General features: G+C 39.8%; 1 protein-coding gene across 4 annotated transcripts in view; it reads left to right on the forward strand.

Moving 5' to 3' along the window:
• DPYD (dihydropyrimidine dehydrogenase) overlaps positions 1 to 11,919 on the forward strand; it is a 369,002-nt gene extending 357,083 nt beyond the window's left edge. For all 4 annotated transcript variants that reach the window (XM_075508301.1, XM_075508302.1, XM_075508304.1 and 1 more), the window contains 2 exons: positions 7,560 to 7,700; positions 10,466 to 11,919. In XM_075508301.1, the coding sequence (XP_075364416.1) occupies positions 7,560 to 7,700; positions 10,466 to 10,636 (312 nt within the window). In that variant the 3' untranslated portion in view covers positions 10,637 to 11,919. The remainder of the gene's footprint in view (positions 1 to 7,559; positions 7,701 to 10,465) is intronic.
• The last annotated feature ends 1,590 nt before the right edge of the window (positions 11,920 to 13,509 follow it).

Genomic DNA, 13,509 nt, shown 5'->3' on the forward strand with positions numbered 1-13,509 from the left:
ATAACAGTGTACCATTTGGATCTTTCCTGGCATGTATCTGGGTGGTTCAACATGAATAGTTTTAGCTTGTGCTTGCCTCCCTGGAAAAGACCATATTGTAATCTTCATCATAGATGTGGAGCTGTTGCATATTTCAGGTAGAACTATGCATGTCTCTCCCATAACTTATGGGACTCTCTGTCTGCTTCTCCCAAGTATTTGCTCCAACATGAATCACAGCAGTAATCTCTCCTGCAGTAGTCCATAATGATCCCTTCTTTATCACAGTTCCTTAGAGAATATTCTTATTACGTGTGACAGTTTAAGCAAACTTAAGTTAGTCTTCAGTTATGCGGAGAAATCCTAGAGTCCAAACCTCCTCTTTCCCTCCCTGCTCTGACTGTAGAAGGACTGCCTCAAGTGGTTCTGCAATAGCATAGCATAGCATAGAATAGAATATTTCAGTTGGAAGGGACCTACAACGATCATCTAGTCCAACTGCCTGATCAATTCAGGGTTGACCAAAAGTTAAAGCATGTTATTAAGGGCATCATCCAAATGCCTCTTAAACACTGACAGGCTTGGGGCATCGACCACCTCTCTAGGAAGCCTGTTCCAGTGTTTGACCACCCTCTCAGTAAAGAAATGTTTCCTAATATCCAGTCTAAACCTCCCCTGGCACAGCTTTGAACCATTCCCACGCATCCTATCACTGGATACCAAGGAGAAGAGATCAGCACCTCCTTCTCCACTTCACCTCCTCAGGAAGCTGTAGAGAGCAATGAGGTCACCCCTCAGCCTCCTTTTCTCCAAACCAGACAAACCCAGACTCACTAGCTGCTCCTTGAAGGACATTCCTTCCAGCCCTTTCACCAGCTTTGTTGCCCTCCTCTGGAGTCATTCGAGTACCTCAACATCCTTCTTAAATTGTGGGGCCCAGAACTGCACACAGTACTCAAGGTGAGGCCACACAAACACTGAATACAGTCTGATAATCACCTCTTTTGACCAGCTGGTTATGCTGTGTTTGATGCACCCCAGGATGTGGTTTGCCGTCTTGGCTGCCAGGGCACGCTGCTGACTCATATTGAGCCTGCTGTCGACCAGCACCCCCAAATCCCTTTCTGCAGGGCTGCTCTCCAGCCACTCCTCTCCGAATTTATACTTGTGCCCAGTGTTACTCCATCCTAGGTGCAGAATCCGGCATTTGGACTTGTTAAATTTCATCCCATTAATCATTGCCCAGCGCTCCAGTCTATCTAGATCCCTCTGCAAGGCTGCCATTGCGCTAGCAGCCCGTAAGAGGAAGGGCACTGTGCTACTGTAGGTAAAACTGGACTGACTGTATTCCAGATCATGGCTGATTAATATAACAACAGCATTACAGTAATTACAGTGCTATTTTCTCTCTTAGCATCTTGCTAGTTTGCTTGTCTCTTGTCAGGAGAGCACATCAAGCAGGTTTTCGTGAGCTGTCCATGGTGTCTCCTACTGTGTTTTCTCTTGCAGCTTTCTTTCATCTAGAATGTATCTGTTGGCAAGACTAGCCAAAGTTACTTATTTTGATATGCTGTTTCTCAAACCGCATTTTTTCACCGTGATAGTACCTGTTCATCTAGTTTTATAAAATACGTTTGAAGTTCCTTGGGTTTTCTTTAATTTAGTTTAAACTAAAAGCTTTATCAACTCTATAGTATCCTGGTTCAAATCTTTTCCTGAAACACATGCAAGCATATTAAACAGCATCATATCTAAACCAGAAAATTGAGACACTTTGCTCTATTAATATTTTGCCTTTTCTGAACATTGATTATTGTATTCCAGCTCTTTATTTTTTCTTTGTCTAGCCAACTTGCAATCCCACTTCACGGCTACTTAATTTCAGAAGTCTGTTGTGTCAGAGGCCTGTGTCAGAGGCCTATTGAAACATAAAATTTACCAGTTGGGGTTTTTTTTATTTATTGCCTCACAGTCTTCATAAAGAATTGTGACGGATTCACGAGGCATAATTTTCATTACAGAAGCCATATTGAATTACATAGTAAAGGTTCATTTGAGTTATTTTGTAAGTCCCTCTTTAGCTAGTACTGCAACTGTTTTACTTGCTTTACTGAAAAAAGGCTTAGAGGTCCCTAAATCCCAGAGCACATTTAATAACCTTTTTAACTATTGGCAAAGCATCTGTAATCTTTCAATGTAAAGTTAGTTTTAATGAGATTACATATTTTTCTTAGCCACTTTACTGTAAATTGACCTTGGTCATGTACCCTCAGATTCTGGTGTAGTTTTCTTCTTTAATCCATAATTTTTTTCCTAACATTTCTTCTTTTCATCTCTCTCTCTCTGACAGTACCTCACCTTTATTACTGAAAAAGAACAGGTGGAAGGCAGATCTCCCTAATGCAGATAAACACTAGTACAGAGTCACTTACTTTCTTTGCAACGTTTCATCCCCTTCCCGTGCGCTCTCTGTATACTAGTGAGGGCACTTCTGCACAGCCCCTTGTTCTTTCACAACCTATTGAATCCTGAGAACTGCCCAAACACCCCATAAATAATAATGAACAGATAGAGTACTTGGGATCAAACACCCAACTTTGCTATATAAATGTCAGGTGCTTTGTTGGGAGCTTTTTATATTACTTGGTGGTGAATCAACTTCAGCATTTGTATCATGGTCAATGATCCCTTGGAGGCCTGAAGACTAAGATTGAGGCCTGTCCTTAGGACAGACTGCTATTCACAACAGGCAGACCTCTACTTCTGGTAATCTAAGGATTACCCTGCTTTCCTTACCTGCTGTTGCTGTCAGCTTCAAGTGCACAAAGTTCCTAGTCAGTGCACCTTTCTCCTGAACACAATGTGACATGCAAAGTGTTTTATGGTGACTCAGAAAGTGCAATAAGAGGACAAGTGTGTGTGTTTCCTTTGAATTTGCTATATGAGATGCGGTACCTGCACTGTGTATGGCTCTCTAATGATCTAATGAGAGGCCTGTGATGTTCATAACCTCTAGAGCACAGTGTGGTCTTTTACAGTGTGGTCTTTTACAGTGTGGTCTGCATGAAGATGGACACGGCAGGTCTACAAGGAGCCATACCTGAACCATGAATTGTATTTACAAATATAGGTTTACTAATATGATGGCTAATGAAAAGCTAATCACCATAAAATGTTTGATATATTAACATCAAAAATGCAGCTATAATAATAAAAACAGCATTGTAAAAATAATATCCTACTGAACAGATCTGCTCCTTGTGTATACTCAAAACCACATTTGTCTAGCTTAGTGACAAAATGAATTTTTTTTCTGTACTCATTAGTAACATAAAACTAATGGATTCTGCTCTGATTCTCTCCATAGCAACTGAATTCCCTGCCAGTTCCAGTTGCAGGACTAAATTCCTCTCCCAGTTTGTTCAGTGCAGTTTTGTTGAGAAGAGTGGGACAGCACGGCAGTAATCAAAAGGAGTGCTCTAAGTCCCTGAGATTGCAAAGGTGTAACTTAGGACAAAATTTAACTTCCAGCTTATTTTTTTTTATTGCTTCTGGTAATGCATAAGCCAGAAAGAACACAGCTTGACTTTCAGAACCTGGCTTCTGTTTGCAGGTCTGGCAGTTGGCAAAAAAACCATTATACTGTAAACAGTGCAAATTTGATCCGGAGGCCATTGAGATATACCAAGTGTGGAATCCCATAGTGCCATTTTAGACAGTTGCTTTTTGGAGTGAAACTGCACTTTAAACAGTGAAAGCTGATTATTTCTTGCTGCACTGTTTATTTTGTTCCAAACGTTTATGATTTGATGGAAGCAAGAAGCTCTGAGATAGCTTGAGATGCTGTAAAAGAGTGCACCTGCAAAACATCTTTTAAGTACCATTGCTTTTTTAGTCAATAAAGTCTTGAAACTTTGCAAATGAATAAAGATACACTTTTTGCTTGAGAGAAAGAAGTGATTAAAAGACACAACACCCAGGAGTGTAAATGAGCAATAAATCATTGAGACAGTCTTTTGAAATCACTTTCAGACCTCTAAAATGCCATCATCCTCCCTATGTAGGATTCTAAGTTCCCAAAAGTGTATTTTGTGAGCTGTGAGCAGTGAGACTTGGTTACAAATTCAGAAATCACCATGCCATATGCATTGTTTTTGTTATTCCCTTTGTAAGTTTGTAGCTGGAAAAATCTATTTTGATCATGTTGTTCTAAGCGACCATTTCCTGAGCTATCTAATGCTATCCTAATCCTTGGACTGTCTCCCTCCTGTCCTCCAGCTGCTTCTCTGGAAGGCCATTAACCACCTCACTCCTTTCCCATTTAAAAAGCCGTTTCTAATTTCCAGCTTTAAATTTATTCATGACTAGCTTATAATCATGTGTTCTTGTGCCAACATTGTCATTTAACTTAAATAGCTCTTTTCCCCTCCCTGATGTATATATAAAGAGACATCATATTCCTGCTCTGCCTTCATCTTCCTAGGCTAAACATCTTGTTAGGCTCTTTTTGTCTTCTTTCATAAGCAAGGCCCTCCATCCCATGATTATTTGAGTAGCCCATCTCTGCAACCTGCTTTAGATTTGTGGGTTTTGTTAACATCCAAACTATATTTAAAGAATACAAATGTGAATCCAGAACCTCCCTGAGAAAACTGTTAATTACCTATGCTGTTTAAAGGTCTGCTTTTGTTAGATTAAAAAGCCCTTCACTATCAGGAATCTCCCCACATTGATACTTTTACAACATGAGCAGGCGGTGGAAAGCTACTTCATTGTATGTTGCACAGGTTTTACATCATTTCTTCAAATTCTTCAGTACACAGACCAGTACTTGCAGATGACACGTGCATTTGTGGCATACAGTGGAATGTTTGGGGGCTATATACACAAAGGAGCGGCTTATAGGATACTTAGTATTGCTGGGGGCAGTAGATCACACAAAGACACATGTATTTGGAAACCTGTAGCAGGTACAATACCGAGAAGCCTACTTGAAACAAGCTGGAACTGACTTCTACAACTACAATTTTTCAGCTGATACAGAAGACTACAGAAACCTAACTGTAGGAACCTGAAAACTGCTGAGCAATTCCCAGTAAATCCATGAACTCTTCTGAGTAAGACACGGAAATGAAAATACAGGGGTGTGAGCAGTTCCTAAGGGATCACGTTTGATTCAGTTAGCTACTGTAGCTCATCAGTGGAAGCACAGTAAAGGGCTGTGTGTCCAAGTCTAGTCCTTTACAATACCAAAGTAAAAAGTATATAGCTGAAACACTTTCATAGTAGTTAATTGACCTTTTACAGTGGTTTAAGCAAACAGACTTTACTTCAAATTTGCAGTGAATTTGGACCAGGCACATAATCAGCTTGCACAGCTCTATTGATGAGTGCTAACTCATTAAGCTGTGATAACTTGCTCACTTACAGTCATCTGTCCACACTCATCATGGTGCCTTCAGCAATGTGCCATAGCTGTTTTATGTTGGAAGAGCATTAATGTTCTCTACATGTTGCTGAGAAGAACTGGAAGGCTTTTAGCATTGAATGAATGCAACCAAGGTATTTCACATGTCAGCAACTTAGGGGTTTGGCAGACGGAAAACATTTGAGTGTTTTTGGAACAAGAAAACAGTACGATTTCCCTGCCCTTCTTCCTGGGCTTAGGATATGGTTGAATTTCCTACCTCAACAGTCATTAAAAGCAACTTCATAGATCCTACCACTGCATCCAGCGAACAAAGAAATTTGTCTCATTGCATAAAGATGCTATTGTAATTTAAGTGCTGAAGGCCAGGTAGGCCTCAAAATTAAAACTTCACTGAGATGAACAGGAGTCATTCATTCAGAAAGTAGAGCTGTTGTTGCAAGTTCTCAGCAGACTCAGGAAGACAAAGTTGGAGCCATTTTTGCATTTAATTCACGTAGCAGAGCTTTCCTTTAGAACTAACATTGATAAAGCTATATTACCTTATTGCTCTGATGTAGCACAGGAATAATTAGGGATGCTTAGTTTGTTTGAAAGTAAGGCTTCCCAAAATAAGATAGGCAATGAAAATTTAAGTTACTGTAATCCAGTTCTTCTGCAATGAGAATTGAAAACAATATATAGAGCATTGTATGCAATTGTAAATTATACAGGTTAAATATAGCATACTACTGCAAACTTTAAATTGTTGCTAATAATTTCAGAATAATTTTTTTGACTGATAGGAATAAGGTAAGTATTGCTTCTTCAAAAAATATTGAGAAACAGAATACAAAAAGAAATCCTTATCATGTTTCTTGGCGATGCAAGACCAAAGGTAAACACTTTGAAGCTTATAATTCTGGGCAGACTTGTCTGTGTCTTGTATTTGGCTTGATCTTGAGCATTTTTCAATTGACTTGGATCAAATTCCATAATCAAAATCATAATGACTTCTTGGTTTATTACAGTAGAATGACTTTGAAGCCAGTTCTGCTCTCCTATCACTCAATGAGATTTCTCTAATACTTAACAGTTTTACCCCTTTTTAAAGCAAAAGTAAAAGGTATTGTTGCATCACATAACCTTCATTTACTGAGACCAACTTTATCTTAACAATGCGGAATCTTGCACCATAAAATCAAGCTTGTTTTGCAACATGGGAACTGTTGTAGAAGTGTGCTTAGTAAACTCACAAAATATCCAGTACCACAGAGTGAGTCTTTTAAAATGCAGTCACGTTCATCTTCTGTGCTATACTTCCACAAGTTAAACTAATTTAACTGAGGGATAGCTGTAGTCCAAGGGACCTGGAACTTGTCCCATCTCTACCATTGACTTTGAAGCTGAACTGCCACTGAACTGTGCAGTTTCCCTTGATGTAAAGTGGAAATGGTTTGCATCAGGTATGTCCTCAACAACTTCTTTTAGAGGGCATGTCTTCTCCTCGGCGTATGTACCCATACGCTGTCCTGCCATACACCTTTACTTTTGCAGCACAGATGTGTAAGGTTGATGCCACAAATTCCGCCCTGTGGAGTTAACAGAACTGAATCAAGACTTGCAGGATTAGACCCACAGCTTACTTCTACACAATATTTGCTCTAAACTGATCATGTCATTTGCGCATCTTACTAAAGAGAGAAAAGCAGTTATTGTTCGCTCTGTCAGTTTATTTGATTTTACCCGTTTTCTTTCTGTGAGTTCTTAAATCTGTGCTAATGAGAAACGATCAAGGGTGATCTGACTGTTTGTAGCATGTCACTCCTGGTTTGTGCTGCATTTTGTTCCTTGAAATTTCACGCAATAATGGCAAAACAATAGCACATTCAAAGTCAAGTATTAAACGTGTAACCTATTTGTAGAACGTGTTTGTATACAAATCTGTACTTCGAGTGCTGCCTACATTCAAAATGCGCCTGTATGCAGCATTCTTCATATTTTACAGGAGGTATGAAGGTCAGCAACTTCGAAATTTATAAGAAAAATCCTAAACATCATCACAATGCATGGCCAAATCTTCCGTATTAAAGTACTAGAGAGTGCTCCTGCCCAGCTATAGAAACTGCTTAGGTATCTTCTAAATGAGTCAATAACTTTTTTTTTCCCCTAGGATGTAATTGGAAAAGCACTGCAGTATATTGGAACATATGGTGAGCTCTGCAACACAGAGCAAGTTGTGGCTCTGATTGACGAGGAAATGTGTATCAACTGTGGCAAATGTTACATGACCTGTAATGATTCTGGCTACCAGGTAAGAGCACAGCTGTAATTAGCAGAAAGGCACGATGAATTATCTTTCTGCTGCTGAGAAGAAAGAATCCACCTTCTGTTAATGAGCAGGTGGTAAAAACAGATGTCTAAAATATTGGATTTGAACCCCAGCATGCTCCCAGGCTATGCCGTGCAAGGCCTGCCTGAGCTGTTAGCGTGGCAGTGAGAACACCACCCAGAATGGCTTCTTCTGGAGGGCTATGCAGAGTGTACTGCATCTCGCTGGCTCGCTCTAGGTCACTCTCCCAGTCTCTCCCTAACTGCAAGTGGGAAGTGGGATTCTGTTTAAGAGGAAGAAAATGAAGGAGACCCAAGTCGGATGGCAGTAAATGTAGTTATTTGATGGTTTTCAAGTACATGAGGGAGAAAGGGAAGAATGCATCCCTTCCCACCAAGGGGGTGTGGGGAGACAAGAGCTGTTCTTATTGCCAAATGCTTTTTAAGAAACCTAGTCCTTGTTCCATCAGTGTAACTGAACTTGAACTAATTCAGGTTTCAGGCAGGTGGATTTTTGTTTTGATCTTGATTGAGGCACAAATCCCTTCTCCAGGAGAGCTGCCAGGGTTTAGAGCAGCAGGCTGAAGTTTGCAGAAATCATTGTGACCAGAAAATAGCACAATTTTGAGCTGGGGCTCCTGTTTGCAGCAAAGTATTTCTCTGATTTCTGCTCAATGTGGTAGCATAAGTTGTATGCAATGTATCAGCATTTCTACATGCCATTCCTTGCCATGTCCACTGGAGCTGATAGACTGGTCTGCAGTAAAAAGGGCAGTGCAGGGGGACTCATGTTCTTTTAGAAAACCAAAATATGGTCTAGCATAACCTCCATGGAATCCAATATGCAGTAAGCAATAATTTCTACATGAATTTTTCTATTCATCCCAGTCTGAGAATAGTTTGTCAGAAACAAATATTTTAACTGAGCACCAAGTTTCCTTTGAACACCATGACCTTTTGTTTATCCTTAATTCAGCCTAATCAATAGGAGGTCTGATGAATTTAACTACATACAGTCAAAGAAAGAAGTCTTCCCATTTAAAATCAACTCCTGCAATTAAAACAAGTGTGTCAGAGCAAAGGTAGACATGTTTTTCTCCACGGATATGAGAAAATTAATGCTGCATTTATACCAGATTAGATTACTACAGTAGCCTTTTAACTGTCTAAATTTCTTCTTGACACTTCAATCTTCACCTCTTCTCCTTCCATCAGATTTCCCAGTGAAGGGGAGGATATAGCCCTTGGAGAGCAAAAGACTGTGTTTATATTTAGTAAAACTTTCTTTTCTATCACTGGAAAAAAAATCAGCACCAAAGGACCAAACTTTAAAACCCTAGGAGGTTTTCTAAGCACAAAAACAGTTTTTTCCTTAATTAATTAAGGAAATTGAAAAGAAATTAATTGCAAAGAATTGCAAAGAAATTCTTAATTGCAAAGAAAGCACCCCCCCTTCAAAATAACATCTGCTTTATGCTTCTCTTTGTTTCAAAAATATCCAGACTGCTCTAAAGAACTATCACCTTGTATGACTCCAACAGAAAAGCTTTCCTTCATTTAAAGTTAGCACTGTAGTCCTGACTTCCTCTCCCTCTTTGAACTCCCTTTCAAGATGTGCATTGTTGTTAGGGAGAGAGGAAGGAGTCCTTCTTAAATACTTACAAACCAAAGCTGTCTTTGTGCTCAAGCTAAACTAAAACTTGTACATTCACGGCAGTTAGTACCTACTTCATGCCCGTGCTGGTTGCTACAGCAACTTCTGTGCTTCCCTGGTAGTGAAACCCCAAGTGCCGCAAATCTGCCTTTGGAGCCAACCTGCAGCACCACCTAGTACCTCCCATCTCCTCCCTGGCTCCCACAGTTGCTGATGGTGGTTAGGGAGATTTGCTAAGGTACCACTTGTTTGCAGAGAAGCGAGAGTTCAGCTTTCAGGCCTGATTTTTTATTCCTAAAACTCTTAAAAGTAGATATTCAGTGGTTGTTTTGTTTGTTGGGTTTTTTTTACTTTTCTAGACTTGCTTCTTAGATATTGAAGCTTTTGCTATTGTGTGATGCTTTTTTTTTTTTTGCTTTTAATTGCCATTTCCATTATACCAGGAGCTTATTTCATGGAGACTGCAATTGTTATTTCACATTCAAATACACTTATCACCCTAATTGGTAATGAAGATTCACTGCATGGAAACGTGAGAACTAAAGCAAGCTCTGCCTGCCCAAAACTCAGATATCCCTTTCGAAGATTTGCAAAGGAAAATAATCATACAAGGCACAGCATGCTGTGTTTTTCTCTACTATTTATTAAATTAGATTGTTTATGCTGTGCTGAAGATAAAAGTCAAAAGAACGCATTGTGGCCAGTGTTGTGCTGAAGCCATAGAGGCATGGTCTGGTGTCTCCTCTGAACCAATAACCCTGGCAAATTGCTGTCTTACGAAATATTTCCTTCACGTGAAGGAGAAATACCGCTCTGGGAGTTTAAACATCGTGGGCCAAACTCCTCCTTTTGTAACCAGCCCTTGTGACCCGTGAGCTTTCGCCGAGGTATAATTTGGCCCATATTTCTAATTTTAAAGTGTCGGGAGGGGAGGTTGTTTTGTTCCCTGCCAGTCGAACAGTTGCTATAGCTGCAGTGCAGAAGCACACCAAGATGTCTCCAAGTGCTGTAGCACAGGAAATGCAGACACTAAAATGGGAGCAATTTTGACCTTTTCCGTGAGCGACATCAATAATGTTTATTCCTATTCGCAGGCTATCCAGTTTGATCCCCAAACCCACCTGCCCACGGTTACTGACAGCTGTACAGGCTGCACGCTGTGCCTCAGCGTCTGCCCTGTTATCGACTGCATCCGCATGGTTTCCAGGACAACACCCTACGAACCAAAGCGCGGGCTGCCCTTAGCCGTGAACCCCGTGTGTTGAGGTGATCAGTCCGACAGCTAATGTGAACTTTACACTTCTTTGATGCAATTGATTTGCTTTCTAATTAGTCCTTGAAAATCTACTCTTATAAAAAATGTAATATTGATAGCCGTTACAATGAACACTGGGCTTTCCAATTATTATTTTTACAACAATTAAGTTTTGAAATTACAGAAAGGCAGCAATTAGTCAGTCGTGGCTGTCAGTTGTCCGCTATTTGACATGTAACTTTCTCCTTACAATTCATGCTGTAATTTCAAAATTTCTCTATAGACTCTTTAATCTCTATGTATTTTCTGGCTGTAAATATAATTAAGAAAGCATTTTTAATGAACTACAAATCAATGTACAAGCTAACTGTTTTCAAGGAGGCATTTTGTAATTAAACATTACATTTAGTTTTAAAAGAGTTTCTTAGAAGATGTAATTAACTACACAGCATTCAAACAAAACAATGTGGCTTCTATTTTTCTATGGGAAGAAATGAAAGGGAGTTTAAAATAGGATTTAAAAACTGGATTAATCACTTTCAACTACTACAGCATATGGTAGTGTATTTTTATAATCCTTTCTAATTCTTTCTCACTCTAGTCACTTTATAGAATAAATTTGCTGAACACTGACACATGCTGGACTCTTCAGATTTGTGTGTTGCATGGGTAGCTTGATCGTTACTTTTTCCCCCCAGCGAACAATCGTAACATCTCTCTAAAAATGGTTAAACCAGCTTATTATGAAGTCCAGGTTGCATTTCAGGATTCTGAGATGTGACAACATATTTTGCTCCAAGCTCATCCTCTAAATAACTTTTTAATTGTGCCAATTAATGTTCCAGAATGTACACGTTACAGGTCAGAGATCTGATTACGTGCAAATGGACTACACACCCTGCAGACTGCGTTTGCCAAACACAGACACATAGGGCAAACTGGCAAGATGATTTCCCCCAGTGCCAATTCTTCATACTTATTGGTTATGTATGGTTATAATAGTTTCACAACCAAAAAGAAATCTAGATTTGTCTGTCTTGCTAAACAGTATCTCAGTTTTAATCCATTTTTTCATTCACAGTAGGAACTTTCTAATATGAATGTATTGCTGTCTGCTTTACTCCACTTAAGAACATAAAGCCTTTAGTTTCATAATAATAATAAACGATCTATCAATTCAATTTCTTATACCCTATATTGTGATCAGCAAAAGCTTTGGTTAAAAATATACCCTGACTTTTGTTTCTTGATTCATGAATTGTGCACCAAATTATGAATAAATGTTGAAAGCAACTTGGGTTTGTTTGTGGGGGTTTTTTTCATTTACTAAACAGATTTTTCTTGTAGAGGCTTGTCAGGTGGTGTTTCATGATCTCTAAGATTCACTCCAGGAATCATTAATGAGTTAATTCATGTGTACATTATTCCATTAATTGCCTACAGTGCAGAAAGTAGCATGCTCTTTGCCCCTCTCTGGCACCTCTTTGTCTGCCTTTGACTTGTCTTCCTTTTGCATCCCTTCCCCACACGCACACACACACACTTACGTGCACACATATGTACATTCTGTGTCACTCTAACATTTTGAAGTGTCATTTCATTTAGTATCCTCGCTCCACCAACACTGTTTTGCTGACACTTTGGGCTTGCTTGATGAGATCCCTTGGCAGGCTCAAGCCCGGTGTCTGCACTAAGAGCTTTCTCTTCATACTTTAACTTTTCTCTTCATCGTTGTGGATTTTTCACACTCAGATGAAAACAGGAACAGATAGTCATACTGCTTAGAAAATATTTGCCTGAAACTTCTTTAAGGCTCTTGGTCTTCTGGTAGTTTCTTATCTTACGTGAGCTATAGAGGACTCACAGGAAGAACAAGCTGTTTTGTGAATGTTAGGGGCAAAGTTTGGAGAGTCTCTGCATGTACCGCTTGTACCTCTTCCAAGGAGCTGGCTGACAGGCAGCATGCCCTTGAGGGGGGCATAAAAAAACCCATCAAAATCAGATCATCTGCAGGTAACATTTTAGGTTCTCAGTAAGCAGATGCAAGGAAACTGTGTGTTTACTGTGTTTACTGTAGCTGTCTTCTCCCAGGCTGTTGCCATGTACTTCTTATTTTGTAGCCTACCTACCATGAACCCTGAGGGTGAGAGGCGGTGTGTCACCTGCGACTGAACTGGCCAGCTTCTGCAGGTCTTTTGGTGTGGCATGATCAGACCTGATTACCTTACTATCCTGAAGGAATCACATCTGGTAGTGTGGCTTCTTTTAAATACAGGACAATGCCAAGAGACCTAATTTAAGTAGCTAAGCACATGTACGTCATAAATACAGCAGCAAAATCAGAGCTTTTCCTAGGATATTCAGTAGTCACAGGACATCCAGTATTCCCAAGTAGCTATAAAGTAATCTTTGGAGGAGTAAAGGCATTCTTTGTGAATCAAGATTATAATCAAGACTATAATTTGTTTACCGAAGAAGGAATAACGGGTTATATTATGCAGGTTTCTTTCTCACTACCCACCCTCTCCCGCACTCTTGTTCTGTCAAGTCTGTTAACAGTTTCAGGAAATGCATTCCCAAATGAATGTGAATACTTTCTAACTCTGACAGTCAGCAATAAATCTGTGTGTTACAGGAACTCAGAGAAATGGCCACATTTAGGTCTCCTGCAGGACTGTCTTTAAGTCATCGGGGTAAGGCGAGGTGTAAACAGGCAGGGGGGAGAGCCACAAAGGACACATTCCTGGGTTTTATAGGTTTTTCACATCCGTCTTGGGGAATCCATCCCATTCAGTGCATTCAAGAGCCAAGGAAACAAATCAGAAAAATCTGGTCTATTCTGCAAACGCTGTAGCCAGTTATTAAAAAGGGATATGAATTTTC

This window comes from Mycteria americana, chromosome 7, assembly GCF_035582795.1.
Source record: "Mycteria americana isolate JAX WOST 10 ecotype Jacksonville Zoo and Gardens chromosome 7, USCA_MyAme_1.0, whole genome shotgun sequence".
Taxonomy (NCBI): Eukaryota; Metazoa; Chordata; class Aves; order Ciconiiformes; family Ciconiidae; genus Mycteria; species Mycteria americana.